General features: G+C 57.5%; 1 protein-coding gene across 2 annotated transcripts; it reads right to left on the reverse strand.

The window, feature by feature from the left end:
* Positions 1 to 4074: 4074 nt before the first annotated feature.
* ADCY6 (adenylate cyclase 6) lies at positions 4075 to 17290 on the reverse strand. Of its 2 annotated transcripts, XM_007452234.1 has the most exons (21): positions 16433 to 17290; positions 12706 to 12855; positions 12177 to 12298; positions 11971 to 12082; positions 11681 to 11808; positions 11005 to 11163; positions 10789 to 10930; positions 10561 to 10689; positions 10261 to 10286; positions 9877 to 10024; positions 9576 to 9673; positions 9311 to 9398; positions 9040 to 9156; positions 8616 to 8774; positions 8133 to 8311; positions 7214 to 7249; positions 7002 to 7131; positions 6430 to 6693; positions 5399 to 5603; positions 4428 to 4552; positions 4075 to 4200 (listed from the first exon to the last, which is right to left on the reverse strand). In XM_007452234.1, exons 1-21 carry the CDS (start codon positions 17288 to 17290, stop codon positions 4075 to 4077), a joined length of 3501 nt encoding a protein of 1166 aa, XP_007452296.1. The 2 variants fall into 2 exon arrangements, with proteins under 2 accessions (XP_007452296.1, XP_007452297.1); XM_007452235.1 differs by lacking the exon at positions 8616 to 8774.
* Between the last annotated feature and the right edge of the window lie 574 nt (positions 17291 to 17864).

The raw sequence follows: 17864 nt of genomic DNA on the forward strand, positions 1-17864 counted from the left end.
TTTCAGAGAATTACCTGAAATGAGCAAAGAGGGGGAAAAAAAGAACCAGTAGACTCACCTTGCACATTTTCCAAGTGTGTTGGGTGGTTAGAACTCTGTGCTCTCACTGCCGAGGGCCCGGGTTCAATCCCTGGTCGGGGAACTAAGATCCCACGAGCCGTGTAGCACGGCCAAAGAAAGAAAGAAAACAAACCAAGTGGGTTGACCACTTGTTTTTCCACCACCTTAGCACTTGGGGAAAGCTCTCTTGGAGATGGGCTTATAGTAGAAGCAGGAAGAACCAAGACTGATTCCACTGACCATGATGGGGGCGAGATGCTGGAGAGATGCTGGAATCCAGAAGTGGAACTCAGTGTGGTGACCACATTTCCAGGACTTCTCAGCACCTGGTCAGGCCCAGTTGCTAGGCTGGGCTTGTGATGCCCTGAGGCACAAAAGGGAGCAGACAACTCTAAGAAACTGGATAACCTGCCCTTCCCCCAACCATTCAGTCCCCAATCAGGTCTTCAGAGTCCCCGACTGATGCTCAGAACTCCAGCTTCTGGCGGTCCCACAGTCCAGGAGTGCGCCCAGAGGAAACCATGCCATGGATCCGGAGCCCCTGCCACTGCCTCATCAAAAGCCCAATGACCAGGTTAGGCTGGAAGGGTGAGGGTGGGGAGATCAAGGAAAGCATTACTCCTCCCCCTCACTGAAATCCTTGGGAGACTCTTTCCATTTCCAGTCAGAGCTGGGAAATGGAATAGGAAGTTTTGGTCTTACCAGGGACAACTGGCCCCAGAATCTGGGCAGTGGTGGCATTCAAAGGAACTAAAGATTGGTCTGTGTCTTTGCATTTTGCCTTATGGATATGACTTCTGAATAGACGCAAGTATCTACAGCACTCCTGTGGGAGGCCTGGGGTGTTTCAGCTCCCTTCATTGCCACCTCGCACCCACCTAACCACCATCCATTGGCAGGAGCCCCACTTCTTCATCTCTACCTCTGCCCATTCTAGGTTTAAGCACCCCCCGCCCCCATCCAGCCTAACCTGGCTGAATCTGAGACCCTATCTCTCTCTTCCAGGTTTATGGATCACTCTATTCTCAATGACAGAAAGTTCAGTCTGTACTGAGCAGGATGTGTTTGCAGAAGGACAAGATAAACTCTGGATGGAAGGCAAAGAGGGAAACAGGGAGGTGTCCTGGTTCCACTGGCTGCCTAATGGGAGGAGGGGATTGAGAACATGGAATAAACAGATTGGACTAGAAGTCACTCGTGTGCGCTGCAAGTGAGGGGGAGGGAAATTATTCCCATGCCCAAATTCCTGGGAGATCAGGATTGTGAGAGATTCCTGAAGGAGCCAGAACTCGGTGTTTGGCTTGGGAGGGGCCAGGGCACTGGAAAGACCACCACAGGGGTTCCTGAGCTCACGCATGGCAGGGGTCAGAGTAACACATCTCGGAAGACACCCTGCCCCTCGTGATGCTGACAGGCCTTGGAGTGGTCATGCTCTGTGAAGACGCTGCAGTTTCACCTTGGCAAGGAGAAAACCAGAGGTAGCCCTCTGACCACAGACGAGAGAGGTCCACAGAGCCCCCAGACTGGGGCCTGCCTCCTACCCCAGGCTCTGCCACTTCTGACCCAACCCAGGGCCCAGAACAGCTGCAGAGAACAGGGAATTTTACAAAGAGTTTGATTTTTATTGATATTTAAATATATTAAATATTTCACTGAAATACATGGTATACACACCCTCCCCCCCTACACATACACACTGGTTACATTATAAAACCAAAGTCTATGGGCCTCCCATCCACTGACTCCCCCACCCCAACTGGCGAGGAAGGGGGCAACGTCAGCCCGGGGGAAGCACACGGCTGGCACTGTGGTACAGGGAGCCAGGGTGTGGACAGGTCCCTCCCACCTGGCAAGAAGCAGAGACAAGTCACGGAAGACTGCAGTCTTCCCACTCTGGTCTCCTTACAGCCTCATCCCCACCCCAGGACCCCACGCAGAGCCTTCCTGTCCAGGGACGTGGCTGAGGGAAGCGGAGTTGACTTTCTGTCTGGACCAACTAGTCTTTTCCCCTTCTCCTGCCTTGGCTAATGAAGTGACTGATGGCCCATTTGGCTGATGCATGAAGATCCCCCAGAGCAGGCAGTACAAGCCCGAAACCAGGCTTCTGCAAGGAGCTAGAGTCAGAAAGGACACGAGAAGGGGCAAGACTACCACCTGCCCCTTCCAATCCCCAAACCCAGCAACTCTGGGACCCTCTCTCCTCTGCCTCTCTAATGCCTCAAAGACAAAGCCATCTTCAAGCAAAATCCTGGCTCATGCCTCTGGCTTAAACAGGTACAGACAGAGAAACCAAGGCACCAACTAATTCAGTCCAGAGGCAAGGAGGTTGCAGGGAAGAGGGTAAACGGCAGGCAGGGACAGGAAGGGAGTCTAGGGTCCAGCCCTCCTAATCCTCCTGCCGGCTCCGTGAGGACTGGGGAGCCCGGAGCACGCTAGGCTCAAGCTGAAGGATGGGGAAGGCTGAGGCCCAGGCTCCCCTCCCATAGCCCTTAGTACCAGAATCTGGGTCCTCAGAGGGGTCCCATGCTACCCCAGCCCCAAAGCATACCACATCCCAGGACACCAGCTGGGGAGCCCAGGAAACTCCTGAGCCTCTGCCCACCAAACCCCAGACAGTTCAAGTGCAAGGAGCACTGTGGGCCTCAAGCAGGCCCTTGGGTCCCTGCCCCAGGCAGGGAGACAGTCGTGCTGCACACGTGGCCCCCAAACGGCACTTAGGGATTTGGCACAAAAAGGACTCCTCTCCCCAGGGCCACCCTCTTGCTACCACACCCCATCCCACTCCTGTGCAACAGGGGCATCTCTCTCCATCCCTTGAAATCAGAAATCCTGCCTTATTCCCAGAAGACAGAGGCCCACAGGAAAGAGGCAACCCAGGGTGGAGAGCCAAGGAGCAGGACCACAGAGACACACAGACCACCACGCACGCACGCTTACACAGACACACAGACCACCACACACGCACGGTTACACACACACGCAGACCACCGCGCACGCACAGTTACACACACACGCAGGCCCTCCCCAGTGCCAGAGGCGTGGGAGGACAGGTTTGGGATCAGGGCCATCTTCCTCCATGCCCTGGCCCTTTTCTATTTGGCAACAGAAGGGGTAGAGATGCTCCGTGTCCCCTTGCAGCAGACAGCAAGAGAGCACTGGGGCAGAGTGGCCTGATCCTGACCTTTGGATCGGTCTGGCACCACCCCCGTCCCTGGCCGGCCTGCGCTCTTTGGCACCTGCAGGCGAACATCCAGCTCCTGATCTTATGACATCCCCACGCACACGCCTGCTCTCCGGCTGGGCATTTTCACAGTACCAGTGAGACCAGATGCCCCTTTCCCTGGAGCTGTGCAGGAAACGGGGCTAATCTGAGCTGGCAGAAGTCCCTTTGTTCCCCTTTGGGGACAGATCATGGGACTAGGATTTGGCAAATGGAAACATACCCCTGAAATATGGACAGAGCTGGGTCCCCAGAACATCTCCCTCCCATGCCCTGTGTCTGTGAGGGAGACCTGGCTGGGGTAGGGAGTGCCCAGGACCCATGCTGGGGATGCAGGCATAGCAAAGGAAGGCAAGGATGGAATAGGCACTCTTCAAGCCTGCCCCAGTCTTTATAAAAATATTCCCAGGAAAACGAGGGAAAGGAAGGGCCCAGCCCTGAGCCAAGTGCCCAGACAGACAGGGAAAGGGCGGGCGTGGCAAGCTGCCATTTTAATCTCTCAGGCAGGAGACGTCCCCCTGCCTCTGCTGCTGCCCCCTCCCCTGCTCCCAAAAGCTGGAAAAAAGGAGAGAAAACAGCCCTACCCCAGTTAAGAAAGGAAGCCACTTGCATAATCCTCTTGGTATCCCCTCATTCACCAGCCTGAGGGCAGACGAGCATGGTCCAAGTACAGCCTGCTGGGGTGTTCCCTTTTGTGGTCAGCAGGGTCTGGAGGCTCAGCCTCCCCCAGCGAGCACAGAGTCCACTCAAATGCCCACCTTGGTCCTTTCAGCCGAATTTGTAGCTGGGCCCTGCTAACTGCTGGGGCCCCCATTGAGGAAGTAGGTGGTCATCTCCCCCTTGCCCTTCACCTTGACCACCCCTCGACACTCCAGCTGGTAGCCCTTGGCCGCTAGAACCTGGTACAGGTCCGTGGTCACCTGGGGGGGTGGGGGGGGGAGGGGAACCTGCTTAGCCCAGGATCCTTCCTGCTGCATTTGCAGGAGTCCAGGGGTTCTCTGCTCATGCCAGCTCCCCTCCCCCAACCCTGACTCCACCAACCAGAGAACAGCGCCACCCTTCCCCTGTCCTTGCTGACTGCAGAGAGGGCCCTGCGGAAGCCCTCTGGACCCATACCCCTCCCAGCCTCTGCTCACATCCCCCTCACCTGGATTCGGTCGGGGACCCCCGTGCTGTCCATGCGGCTAGAGACATTCACTGTGTTCCCCCAGATGTCATACTGCGGCTTCCGAGCCCCAATGACGCCTGCCACAACTGGGCCCATGTTCAGCCCTGGGGTAGGTGGGGACAGCAGTAAGAAATCGAGAGCACTGGCTGTTCCACAGTCAGCCCAGGGAGGCACCCACCTCCTGGCACCTTTAGAAGGACCCAGAGAAGAAACTGGAAAAGGGACAAGCCTCCTAGTCATAAAGAATGGAAGATGCGGGCATATCAGCTGAGGAGCTCCCCTGAGTCAGGACGGCTATGCTAGAACAGCAGCTAATCTACCGATGTGCGCCCTGTGCCAACCACTCTGTAAGCGTTTTACACTATCTCATCCTCTCAACGGCCCCAAAAGGTAGGTACCATCGTTCCCACTTTACAGAAAAGATACCTGAAGTTTAGAGACGTTAGACAACTTGCTAAATAAGCCAGTTAAGTGGAAAAGCCGACAGTCTGACTCCAGAACCCATGCTATTAACCATTCCCATCCACCAGTTCATCTGAGAGGAAGTGCCTCTTATCAGACTGGCCACAGAAAAGGACACGGGCACTGGAGCGTATAGCTAAACCTGGTCTCGAATCCCAGTTCAGCCATTTACTAGTCATATGACCTTGGCTGAGTTATTTACTCTCTCTGAGAGTCCACCTCTTTATCTGTAAAAGGGGATAATAATGTGAGGATTTATATGTGCTTTAAAAAAAAAAAAAAAAAAAAAGCCTGGGACAGGGCTTAGCACAGAGCAGGCCTTCAATAAATGATCTCTGTTCTTACCATCAGACAATATAGGAGGTGGGAGAAAAGGAAAGGCCCACAGGACTCCCGACGGGGAACATGAGACGCCATCCCCAGCCTGCTGCCTCAGCTTCACCCAGAAGCGGCCCTGGGAAAACCTGCCATCAAGCGGGCCCTCTCACCGATCTTCATCTGGAAATTGTTGAAGGAGTGCTCATTGATGTGCTTCATCTGCTCCATGAGCCGCATGGCGTAGTCGGCAAGGGCAGTGATGTGGGAGCGGCCCACCTGATCATAGGTGCTGGCATTCAGCCCAGAGGCAGCCATGTAGGTGCTACCAATCGTCTTGATCTTCTCCAGCTGCCGGAACCGCTCCTCGCTGATGATCTGGACAGCACAGGGGGACCTGGCTGTCAAGGCAGGCAGGCCAAACCCAGCCCTGCCTCAAGCCTCAATCCGTGCCAGGCCCTGGCCCCCTTCTCCACTTCCCTGGCTCAACACTCCCCTCCTTTCGGTAAGTGAGCCCCGCTTCCAGCCGCTGCTCTCAGTGCAGGACTACGGAGCCGGGAAAACAGCCTCCCTCACCGGGCAGCCGTCAAAACCCAAGCCAGCACTTGGGCGCACAGCTCCAGGTCAACTTCGACAGCTTGCTACAGAGCCCAGAACCACAGGAGGGATATGAATGATTGGCATCAATGATTCCAACCCTCGCCTCTGGGGAAACCGAGTCCCAGGCTGAGGAAGTGCCTTCCCTCCAGAATAGGGAACAACCCGTTCCTGACCTGGATGTTCAGGTCACTTTTTCATATTTTGCTTCCATTTTCTCTACTCAGGGGATCGTCTTGCTTACTTGGCCTCGTGGGGCCATAGTCTACTGATTACCGGCTTCTTCTTCAATGGCCCCCACCTGCTACCTATCCTGGCCCCTCCAGAGAGCCTCACGTCCTCCTCTGCTCCTCAACAATGATGACCCTGCCCCACTGGCGCTGAGCTTGCTGCCTGTGACACCTTCGTGAGCACCCGTCCCTGACTCCACTGTACCTACCTTTACTCCTACCCCTGACACCTCTGGGTCCCATCAGATCTCCCTTCCTCCTGCCAGTACCAACCATCCCCTCCGAGCCTGGCCTTCTTATCCGAAGTTCTCCCCACTCCTCTGGTCCCCAAGTCTGCCCACCCTCTGCCAGCACCAACCAGCCGACTGGACAAGTACCTCATCGAAGTCAGCGATGATCTCGTTGAGCAGCCGCAGGCACTCGACACCCTCATTGTTTGCCTCTAGCTCCACGTAGAACTCAGAGAAGTTGGCAATGGAGGCAAACATGACGGCCACGCACTCACATGACTGATAGTAGAGCTCATCATTCCGGCGCTCCCGGGCAAGGAAGTGGGCGGCCACGTCCTTGGGCAGAATGTTATGTAGCAGCCGCCGGTTGTATGCCTGGAGCTCCTCCATCTCCTCCTTCTCCCCTGTGGCCTGTGGACACCACACCCATCACCCACTGCCCAACATTCACAAGGCGTGGGTGCAGCGGCCAACACCTGGAGATGGGCATCAGAGGGAACCACGTGGAAGAAGAAAGGCAAGGACAGGCCTAAAGAACAGGCAAAGAAGTAGAGGGGGCAGGGACAGGATGAGGCGGGGGATAGGGGACGGGCACAGAGAAGGCATGGAGCCAGGGTGGGCTCGGGGCAGCCTGAGCCCTGGCCAGCCTAAGAGATGCCTGGCGTGGCCCAGGCTCTGCCCCTAGGATCTTCCCCCACCCCAGAGGCCCACCCAGTCACCTGCAGTTTCCAGAGGAAGTCCAGGCGGGCAGTTGATTCCACCTGCTGGGCATGCAGATACAGCGCCAGTGCAAACACCAGCAGAATCACAGGGGTCATATATTTGAGTGCCACCCTCCCTGCGGCTGAGCTGAGGGAAGCAGAGGCAAGCTCAGTGTCTGAAGGAGGCATCTGGCAGCCCCACCCTTTGCTGCCCTACAGCCCTCACTCACCAGTCCAGCCCACTGAAGGTCTCGTTGGAAGAAGCCCTGGCAGGAAGACACAAGAGACAAAGTCATCGGTTCTTCCTGGGTTGCCAGGTCGGGGCATGGAAGGGGAGACAGAAACTGCATTTACTGAGCACCATAAATCAGGCACTAGGCCAAGGCTTTTGCTTCTGTTAACTCATTAAGAGCAGAGGTTCCACTCCTGGCTCCTCTACTCACCAGCTATGTGACCTGGAACAAGTTGCTTAACTCTCTAAGCCTCAGCTTCCTCATCAATCAACGAGTGATCAGATCTAAATAATGCATGCAAAAGGCTTAGCAGAGCGCTTGGCATCAGCAAACCTTCGATAAATGTTACTTATAATAATCTTTACAACTACCTTGTGATATAGATGGCACTGCCGTTTTACAGATGAGGAAACTGAGGCTCAGAGAAGTTAATTCAACGATCCAAAGACACACAGCTAATAAGTGGCAGAGTAGGGATTCAAACAGCAGACTCCAGAGGCTTTTTCTACCGCACCATATATTTCTACCACATACCCCGAGGGGTGAGGTTTTGCAGAGGAAAAGCCAGTGTGTTGTCCCAGGCAAAGCCCTCAAGTGGGAGTCAGAGTTTTGGTTCCTTTCCTAGCCAGGGCTCTACCACCAAGCAGCTGTGTGACCTACAGGTAGTTAAGAGTGGATATGAAAGCAACATGCAAATGCAAGAGGGAATTTTTTTTTTTTAATGTCTAGCCTAAAGACCAAGGGACTTCCCAGGACTGGGGTTTCCCTGAGGTGACTGTTGGGGGTCATGTGCTGCCTCCTTTCCCCCCACATGTGATGGGTGAGTGGTAGCATTCCAAGGGCACAGGGGGGCTCACAGTGACCCAGCAGGGTCAAGAGGCTCCTGGGGGACTAAAGGGGCTGTGGATAAACTCACAAGCCATGGACGCCAAGCAGTAGGTCGTAGTTGTCAAAGATGGTGGCCGGGGGCCCCAGCAGAAGCAGCACCAAATAGATGAGCCCCAGGACAAAGATCATGGCCAACTTCCCGATGCTACTGATGTGCAGGAAGACAGAGCTGGCCAAGAGACTCAGCAGCATGCTCCCGACGAAGTACTGGGGGGCAGCGGCAGAGGCAGCGTTGGCTGAAGGCAGAGGCCCTGGCGCTCCCGCGCAGGGAGAACACTGCACGCCGCCACCTGACCCAAGCTCCCCTCCACAACCTCAAACCCAAACCTCCTTCACCCTCCACACACCCCTAAAGCACACCGGGGCCCCAGGCTGCTCCTGGAGCTGGAGACTCTGGTGAGATCCTGGGTCCCCAGTGCCCATCACCAGGCCTGGCACAGAAGGGTCGATAACCGATAACCGGAACTGATCAGGACCCCACCCCCACCCCTTCCAAGCACCACTTGGACACCTCAGGGAAGCTGCAAGTGGGGGCGGTGCCCTCACACAGGGGAGCATCCAGGCCCAGTGAGTAATTGAGCTGCTGCAGGTGGCAGGCAGTGATGTCAGCAGGTGTTAAATTCAGCATCTGGGCTGCGCAAGTCCGTATGGGGGTGTGGTTACAGGTGAACTGCAAAAGTCGGGGGAGGTATATCAGGGTAACCGGGGAGGGGAGGGGTTACAAGGACCATGCCTTATAACCCAGGGGCCCTATACCCCAGGGGCCCAACTTCTCACTGAGGGATGACAAGAGGTAGCGGGGAGCAAAGAGGGAGGACAGGGGTTAACCTCACCCTTGCTTTGGGCAGGAAATGCGTCTCATTCCTCTCTGTACCCCCAGCACCCAGAGTGCTTGGAACAGAGGAGGGGCAGAAAAATTCCCACTGGAACTTTACCATGTTGGCGATGGCAGAGATGAACACAAGCAGGACGGAAAAGATGCCAACCGCAGTGCTATGTGCCCGCGAGCGGACGATGCTGCGAGACAGACGTCGCAGGGCCTGAGGGAACAGCTGCCGGGAGGCGGGAGACAGAGAGACGGAGGCCACATCAGCCAACGGGTAAGGTCACCCAGGGATGGGGCCCAATGGCAGAGGCTTGGCCTTCTCCTCCCTCCCCGCCCTTGGCCTGGCCTCCCCCACCAGCCCTGGAAGGCCCCCCACATACAGAGCCACACGAGTACACGGCGCAGGTCAGCACGGTGACCAGCAACAGCAGGAAGATACTGGCATAGATCCCAAGCATCAGGGCTGAGCTGGGGAGGAAGAGGGCCAGGGAAAATGTTACTCCAGGAGATCTGGACATCCTCGTCCCACTCCCTGGGCAGGCAGGATGTGGGCCCCGGGGACTGTGTGCTTGCGAGGATGTTTAGGAAGGTTGTGGGAAGCGGCAGCGGGAAGAGAAGCCAAGCGAGGAGGGACCGGGCTCTCACGGTGGGAAGACGAGGAGCTGGATGAAGCAGATGAAGCAGAAGACCAACAGGGCACAGGCCACGTAGGCTCCGAAGCGGGGGTCCACCTTTCGCGAGTACTGGGGGAGAGGAGACTGAGCTGGGCGCTGGCTCCGCCCTGGGGAAGGCAGGGCACTACCAGTTGGCCCAGTTGATATGAATCCCCGCTGTGCCCTGTGGTCACCTCCCCACTCCCCAGAAACCTCACCTGTGCTCAGACTTCCCTGCCGGGACCTCCCCTCCTCCCCCGGCCCTCCTCCTTCTGCCCTTGCATCCCCCAAACCTTCTTTTCAAGATCCTCTCTCTGGAAGGTGAGCAGGAACCGGCGCACGTGGTCCTTGCGCAGCTGATCGATGCTGCGGGCATCGATGGCACGGCCCAGGAACTCGTCTACCTCATCCTCAGGGTTCAGGGCATCCTGGGCACCCCGGCTGAGGGCAGGGGACATGGCTTCACCAGGTGCCTGAGCACTGCCATGCGACAGGCGATGAGAAGGGAGGGGCACAGGAAGCACTCAAAGAAGGAGTGTGAGCGGGGTAGGTGGCACCTGCTCCGTAAGACACATCTAAGGTCCAGGGAAGAGGGGGATCTTGGCTCCCCGCAACCCCGCCCCAGGGTGCAAGTGCCTTCGCCCAGCCCTCCTTCCCTACTCAACAACCTGACTTACTTGTCCTTGCTGGAATCATCAATGCCCTGGAGAAAGGGACAGAGTGTGCGAGTGAGGTGAAGGGCAGGCGGCCTTCACCTCTACAATCCCTTCCCCACCCTCAGCACTGCGCTGACGGCTCTCCCCACAGACTCTGGGGGGATTGGGACCCCTGGGGTGAAATCATCCCTCCTATCCCCAATTCCAGAAACTACGGAGACGGCAGCCATGACGAGGAAGGCAGAAGAGGCAAGGAGGACACAGAGTGCTGAGGGAGACAGGAAAGCGAGGCCCCAGGTCCCAGCGCCGTGGGCCCCTCACCATCTGCCGGAAAGCCTTCGAGTCCTTGGTCCGGGAGAAGGTGCGGTCGGGCACCCAGCGTGGCATCAGCCCCTCCATGGAGTTGGCCCGCGCCCGCTGCAGCTTGGCCAGCATGGCCTTCTCCTCTTTCTGTGTGGGCAGCGTGGGCACAGGCTGGGAAGGGTGGCCCGGAGAAGGCCTCTGCCAGCTCCCCCCATCTGCCCACCCCCGCCCCACCCCGGCCCTGACCCGTTTCTGGCTGGCTCCCAGGATGAGGAACGTCTCAATGTGCTGCTCCTTGAGGTAGGCGTTGCGCTCCCCGCCACGGCCCGGCTCCACCTCGTAGTCCCCGTTCAGGTACTGCAGCGTGGCCCGAGTGATGTGGATGCGGCTGTGTGGGACAGGAGGGTGAGACCCCTGCTCTGCCGGGGGCTCCCGTCCCTCGCCCCCTGGACGCACGCTCACCCGGCCCGGCCCCCGGCCTCCATGTGATTGGCCAGAGTCACGTCATTGGACCACACATCGAACTGCCATTTCCGCAGGCCAAGGACGCCGCAGTGCACGCGCCCGCTGTGGATGCCCACGCGCATGTTCACGTTCACACCTGTCACCTCGCGCACCAGCCTGGGAGGAGGCGGCCTGGCTTAGCTCCCGGCACAGTCCTCCCCACTCCCAGCCCAGAGCCCAGGCCCTGTGCTCGCCTTGGAGCCGAGTGGGCAAGGACAGACCCAGTCGCAGGGCACACGGCACACCCTCAGCAGGACACGGGCAAGAGGCTGCATGGGGCCCAAGGACAAATGTTTGGGAGCCCTGTTCACCAGCAGGGGCCCATCAGCATCTTATGGGACTGAGCTAGGAGAGGAGGAATCACTACCCTCCCTTTGGGCCTACTCAGCTGGCACCTTCTCCAGACCAAATCCCCCTCACCCTGGCTCCCCCGACCCCAACCCAGCTGGCTGGAGTCTAAGGTGCACATGGGTCTTCACACAGGCTGAAGAAAGACCCTTTCCCCTCCCCAGTGATGGATCTCCAAGACAGGGAGACAGCCAAGACTGAGAAAAAGTCCCGAGGACACATCAAAGGGTAGGAGCAGGTTGGGGCACCCTCAGTTCCAGGAAGCCTGGGAGGGGATGGTGCTCACGAGATGGCCTCGATCATGTCCACCCCCATCTCCACGCAGCAGTGGGCATGGTCTGCCCGGGCCTCTGGCAGCCCTGACACACAATAGTAACAGTCCCCTAAGATCTTGATCCTCAGGCAGTGATTTTCCTAAAGGTGAAAGAGTCGGGGGAGAGTCACCTTTACTCTGGCCCAGCCTGCCTGGCCCACTACCCTCACTGCAGATTCCATCGGCCCCCATCCCCCAAGGCCTCTGCCAATGAGGCTTGCCCTCACCCCGTCGGCCCCACCCCCAAGCCCTAGCACCCTCACCGCAGCCAGCTTGTCAAACCGAGCAAAGAGCTCGTTCAGGGTCATGACCAGCTCCTGCGCCGTGCACTGGGATGCCAGGCTGGTGAAGCCTTCAATGTCCGCAAACAGGATGCTGAGGACGATGGCAGAAGATGGAAGGGCGATGTGGCCCTCAAAGACTCCCAGATCCCACACCTCTCCCGGCATCCTCCCCACCCCGCCCCTACCTGACATTGTCATGCTTCTGGATGTAGATCCTGTGAAACATCATGTCTTCTTTCTTTGTGTTGATGTCTTCTTTCATCTCCATGGCAACATGCTGGGGCAACACGGACAGCAGCAGCCGCTCCTAGACCAGTGGTTTCAACAGAGGACCCCTATCTTCTTGGCCTCGCATTTTAATCCTTCCTAGTCCCTCCACATCCCCCAAACCCTCCCAGACCTCTCTGGAGACCTGAGCTTCCCTTCTGGACCGTGGCCTGACCCTCCCCCATTAGAGTCCTCAGCAGACGTACATCCCGGCCTTCTCTGACTACACCCCACTCAACCCCTCAGATGCACTCCATTTACTCCCTCCCACCCTCAGACAGGACAGGAACCCCAGTGTCAAAGGGCCCCTGTGATGCACAATCAGGGGGAACCATTAACACCATTCCATGGAGTCGCACGAGGTGGTGGATCCAATCTGCAAGCTATTGGCAGGTGAGATGGGGGAAGGCCGTGATCGGGGGCGGGGGGGGCGGGGGGCAGCCCCACCTGCTGCCGATTCTCATGCTGCAGGTGCAGCCGGGCCTGGATGTAACCACGGGTCTCCTGAAAGGCCTGGCGCTGAGACACCTCAGCTGGGTAGTGTGTGCAGATGCCAATGACATTGGTGCAGAGGAACAGCAGCATGTTGGCACCGAGCTGCAGAGGGGTGGCAGAGGCAAACGGTGACCACCCCCAACACACACAGGTGCAACTAGCTAGGCTCTCTGTAGATGCACTGCTTTGGGGAGGAAGCCAGGATCCTGTGCCCTGTCTTTCCCAAGCTGTCCCCACCCCTGCAATACCTCCCCATCCCCACAGGACTCCAGCTCCCTGCCTGGATCACTCCATGGCTAGAAATGTGATCTTCTCACAGCTCCTGGGAGCAGAAGCACCAACCAGGGCCAGGTAGGTCACAGGGCCTGGGCCCAGCACACTATGATTCCCTGCCCCACAAACACCCCAAACAAAAGACAAATGATGGGAAAAAAAAAAAAGACAAATGATGCTCCTTCTGCATACGTGGTTCTCCTTACAGGATGACACCCAGGAGATCTGAACTCTACATAGTCCTGTGAGTGCCCAGGACACGTCACCTCATCTCTAGGGGCCTGTTCGCTCATCTAGAACCTGGAGAGGGAGAATAAGATCTCCAAGGTCCCTCCCTGCCCTCACATAAGTTAATATAATAATAATTCCATTACTATCATTACTGGAGCTAATTTGTTGGCTGCCTACAAATGTGCCTAGATTCTATAGGTGTCCTCCGTATGTTAACGAATGTACTTCTTACAACTCTATGAAATCAGTAGCACTATCTCATTTGAAAGGTGAGGGACTCAGGCACAGAGAAGCTATGTAACTTGCCCAAGATCACACAGCTGGTAGTAGCCAGTGTGGGACTTGAGTCCAGGAGAGTCAGACTACAAAGCTGCGTCCTAACCCTACTGTAAACTACATTCCAGGTTCCCAGGATTCCTACTCACTCCACTCACCTAAGCTCTTGAGGCCCAGCCTCAGAACCCAGGCTTGGGAATCATCAATTCTACGGACACAAAGAACCCTTCGGAACTGGGATGGGGTGCCACCATGCCTGGCCACCCCCGACACTCGGCCCAGCCAGGCCCCATGCCCTAGGACCCCGATCCTAGGATGTTCCGCCCTCCGTCATCAGCAGCAGCATTGGCTGGAGAGCAAGTCTAAGGGAAGCCGACCTCAGTGTTTCTGGAAATTCAGGGGTTAACCTGGAACTTGTGGCTCCACCCCAGAGTTGGCTGGGGCAGGGCTCTGGTTTGGGGAGAAGGGAGGGCAAGAGCACCACTGGAAGCCAGGGAACCAGAACTAGTCCTGCAAACTTGGGCTTGTCACTCAATCTCTGGGACCTTGGTTTCATTTTCCTTGGGTAAGATGGAGGGGTCCGGCGAACCCCCAGCCATCTCCGGCTCCCATCCTCTAGGACTGGCTTCCCAGCTTCCCTTCTCAGTCCAGCTCACAAGGGCCCCCCCTCCCAGCAGCAGGGGTGAAGAGGGGGGCACACTATCTCCCCCGGGGGTTTCTAAGAATAGCCCCCAGTGGGGGAGAAGGAAAGGGGGGCAAACCAGGCAACTTCCCTTCCTGGCCCCAGGAGCCCAAGAGGAAAATGTGAGTCATGGTGGAGGGAAGGGGAAGGGGGACAAGAGACCGAAATAGATCTGTACACAGACCCCTATCCGACTGTGAGAAAAAATGGATGTCAGGGCACTATAGGAGACTCCAGGCTGGGCTGGGGCACTGGGTGAAACTGCTCTGTGTGTCTGAGTGAGCAGGTCATAGGAGGATGAAGGGGCTGGATCCGGGAAGGGGTTGACCAAGGAGCCTAGAAAGGAGGCCACAGCCCCACCCTACCCAGAAACCTGTAAGCCAGCTGGGTGCAGAGAGCCTGTACGCCAACTGGATGTAGAATCTAGGCATGTTCTCAGCTCACAGAAGCGGTATGGGCCGCTCTGGCCCCAAGGACTGACACAGGGCAAGGGCAGCTTTCTTCACTCGCCCACTGGGTGAGGCTGCAGCAGGGTGCCCCGGAGAGGCAGGAAACTGGTATAGTCCTGGCCTCCATGGGACTGCGCATCCCCAGTCAGGCCCTGGGCTTGGCTCTGGGCACCATGCCAGCTGAGAGCAGGGAGAGAGGATAGCTGGTAGTAGCTATCCTCTGGCTACCCAGCCAGAGAGGATAGGGGAAGGGAGGTACCACCTCCAAGCTCCTCCTTCCCCAAGAGGGCAGTCCAGCTCCAAAGCCCAGTGTGACAGCTACCCTGGAGAGAAATTGGGGGCTAGCAGTGGCAGAAGGACCCTGGCCCTTTAAGAGATCTGACAGTGCCCTGCGGATATGTGCTCCACAAACAAACTGGCTATAAGGTTACTCTTAAAAAGGTACATTCTGTTCCACAGGCTGGGCAGGGAAGGGCATCATGCCAGAGCACCCAGCTTCGAACCCTGGGAGCCCCAGGCAACTTCCTCTTTGTAGGTGTGGCTAGGGTGGGCTACAGGCCACAAGCCCTGGGCGAGGCAGAGGCTGGCTCCCTCAAACCTTGAGCAAGACAGAGGACAGCACCATCTAAATCAGGGTGCCAATGGAGGGATCTCGAGGTGTGCTGGCTGGGGGGCTGTGCCTACAGCCGCCCCTAAAGGATCAGCTGGGCAAGAGCCCCTGTCCCTGGTCAGGAGGATGACACGAGACAGCCAACACCACCGGCTCACATCTCTCTGCAAGGGACATCCGGAAGTCCCTTCACTGGGAACCATCTCCTACAGCATCCCTGCAGCTCCCTGCCTCCAGGTGAGAGCGCTACCCTGTCGGGTTTTACTCCACTCAGAGAGGGTGGGGCCCTGAGAGCAACATCATGAGGTAGATACTATTTTTATCCCAGTTTTACAGACGGGGAAACGAAGGCTGGGAGAGGCAAGGTTAGCTGTCTAGGATCTCACAGAGAAGAATGCAGCCCACTGGACAACCAGGGCTGCCTGCAGCCAAGCCTCTGCGACAGCCTCACCTCACACACCACTCTGAAGCCAGAGGTGGAAGCCCACAAGGGCAGAGAGCCTCAAGGCAGGCTGCCAGAGCCCTGGTGCCCAGTGGGAAGAGGGCGGGATGCGGTCGGAGCCTAAAGCCCCTCTCGTCAACAGTCCAGCCCCAAACTACTCCCGGCCCAGGACAGAAGTGACCCACTCATCACCTTCCCTGTCCTCCCGGAGCTGGCCTCAGTCCAGGAGAGAGGCAACTCCTCCCTTGCTAACTGCATCCAAAACCTACTCGATCCCTCCAGATCGCCACCTACAGCTGCCCTGCAGGGAAGGCACCAGGCCCTGAGTCTCAAGTGTCAACTTGGGGCCAGAGATGCCAAAGTCTGGATGTAGCCTACCCAGCCCCCTCAGCCCTGCCCCATCCCTGGGGCTGAATGTCACCTGCCCACCTCCAGCCTCACACTGGGTCTCTACAGATTATGCTGTTTCAAGGGCCTCAGACTAAAGAGCTGTAGACTGTGGCCCATGGGGACAGAGCACAGGCTTTAGGTTCTGGAGCCTTCCCTTCCCTTAGCAGTGCCTTCTGCCTCAGATCCCAAATGGAGACCCACCCCTCCTCCCAGATACAGCCAGACGTCCCTCTCCCGTGTCCACCCGTGACTCTCCCACCCTCGATTAGCAGACTCCTTCTCATTCCCGCACTGGTGCCCCCACGCCTACCTCCCCGACCACCCACCTGCTTCCAGAGGAAGGCATCACCACGGTTGAGTTGCCAGGCCAAGATCAAGTGCAGGGTGGAGAGGCCCAGGCCACTGAAGACAGCAGCCCGCATGCGGATGGGGAGAAGCGTGTAGGTGATGTAGACGAAGAACACGGGGCACCAGAGGCCTACAGAAGGGCTGCGGGGGCTGGCTGTCAGGGCGCCGCCGACCTGCACGGCTGCCAGGATGCCCAGCACCACGTAGCTCACCAGCCACATGGAGTCCTGGCGGAAGCTGTGTCGATTGCACACCACCATGAGCGCCACGAAGAGGACGGCGGCGCAGGCCAGCAGGGCCACGTAGGCAGGCTGAGGGTGGGCAGGCGCCGCGTGGAAGGCCAGCAGCACGGCCATGAGCAGCACCAGCACGGCCATCAGCAGCGTCAGGCTGCTCTGGTTCATCTGGAAAAAGTACCTCTGGTACAAGCGCTCCAGCTTGGCCGAGCGGAACTGCTTTGACTGGAACACCTGCACCAGCCGGCGCCAGCAAGCTCGCCTGCTCCTGGCGGCTGCATCGGGGGCCCCCTCAGCGGCCCCGACTGCCACGGTCGCCTCAGGGTCCTCGAAGCCCAGGGCCACAGCCCGCAGCCCCAGCTCCAGGCCCTTGCCTGGGCCACCCCTCCGGATGAAGGCCTCATCCTGCCAGGGGCACCGAGGCGCGGCTGCGGGGGTCGGGCTGGGTGGCTGTGCACCCTGAAAGCAGCTCATATAACGGGGTGTGCAGAAGCCACTGGAGCGAGTCCCGCGGCGTGGACGCTTCTGCCCATTGCGCTCGCCCCAGGCTGTTTTCCGTTCATCCACTTTGGGGACCAGGAGGCCACTAAACCATGACATCCTGCTGGGAGGAAAGGAATGAGGTGGTGTTAATACCACAGTTACTGCCGCCACCAGCAGTTTTCACTAACCGAGCTCTTCCCGTTACCAAGCTGAGCACCTCAGACACATCCTCCTCCTGAAATGACTCTGAGGAAGACCAGGGTATCCCCAGCCACCAGGTGAGGAAACTGAGGCAGAGGGAGGTGAAGTCACTTGCCCGAGATCAAGCAGCCATACAAGTGTCAGAACCAAAATTCTAACCCAGATCTGTCTGGCTCCAAAGCAATTCATTTAAACATTCACCTCTTCCCTAAAAGGCACTGATTTCTTGGTGGTTACAGACCCACTCGAGTGCCTGTCAATGTGAAAAGCCGCCCAGTTCAGGAGAGAGAGAGCACAGCCCAAGCAGGGGCAAGCACCACCCCGCACCGGCAGACTGTTGCCACTGGTGTCCCAGTGGAACCTGATCCTCTGATTTTTCAACAGAAGCTGAATTCTAAAGAATGGAGGCTTTAACATGACATCTCCTGACTTTTAAACATTGGCAAGTAATTCACATTTTTCAACACTGCAAGCCAAATAAATCACATCT

This window comes from Lipotes vexillifer, unplaced genomic scaffold (assembly GCF_000442215.2).
Source record: "Lipotes vexillifer unplaced genomic scaffold, Lipotes_vexillifer_v1.1 scaffold422, whole genome shotgun sequence".
Classification (NCBI taxonomy): Eukaryota; Metazoa; Chordata; class Mammalia; order Artiodactyla; family Lipotidae; genus Lipotes; species Lipotes vexillifer.

Excerpts from the sequence above, each read along its gene's own strand:
- ADCY6 (XM_007452234.1), bottom strand. The coding sequence starts at position 17,290 with ATGTCATGGTTTAGTGGCCTCCTGGTCCCCAAAGTGGATGAACGGAAA. Across the intron at positions 11,164-11,680 it reads GACATGATCGAGGCCATCTC|GCTGGTGCGCGAGGTGACAG; the intron begins GTGAGCACCATC and ends GCCTCCTCCCAG. Across the intron at positions 10,287-10,560 it reads CGAAGGCTTTCCGGCAGATG|GGCATTGATGATTCCAGCAA; the intron begins GTGAGGGGCCCA and ends CCCTTTCTCCAG.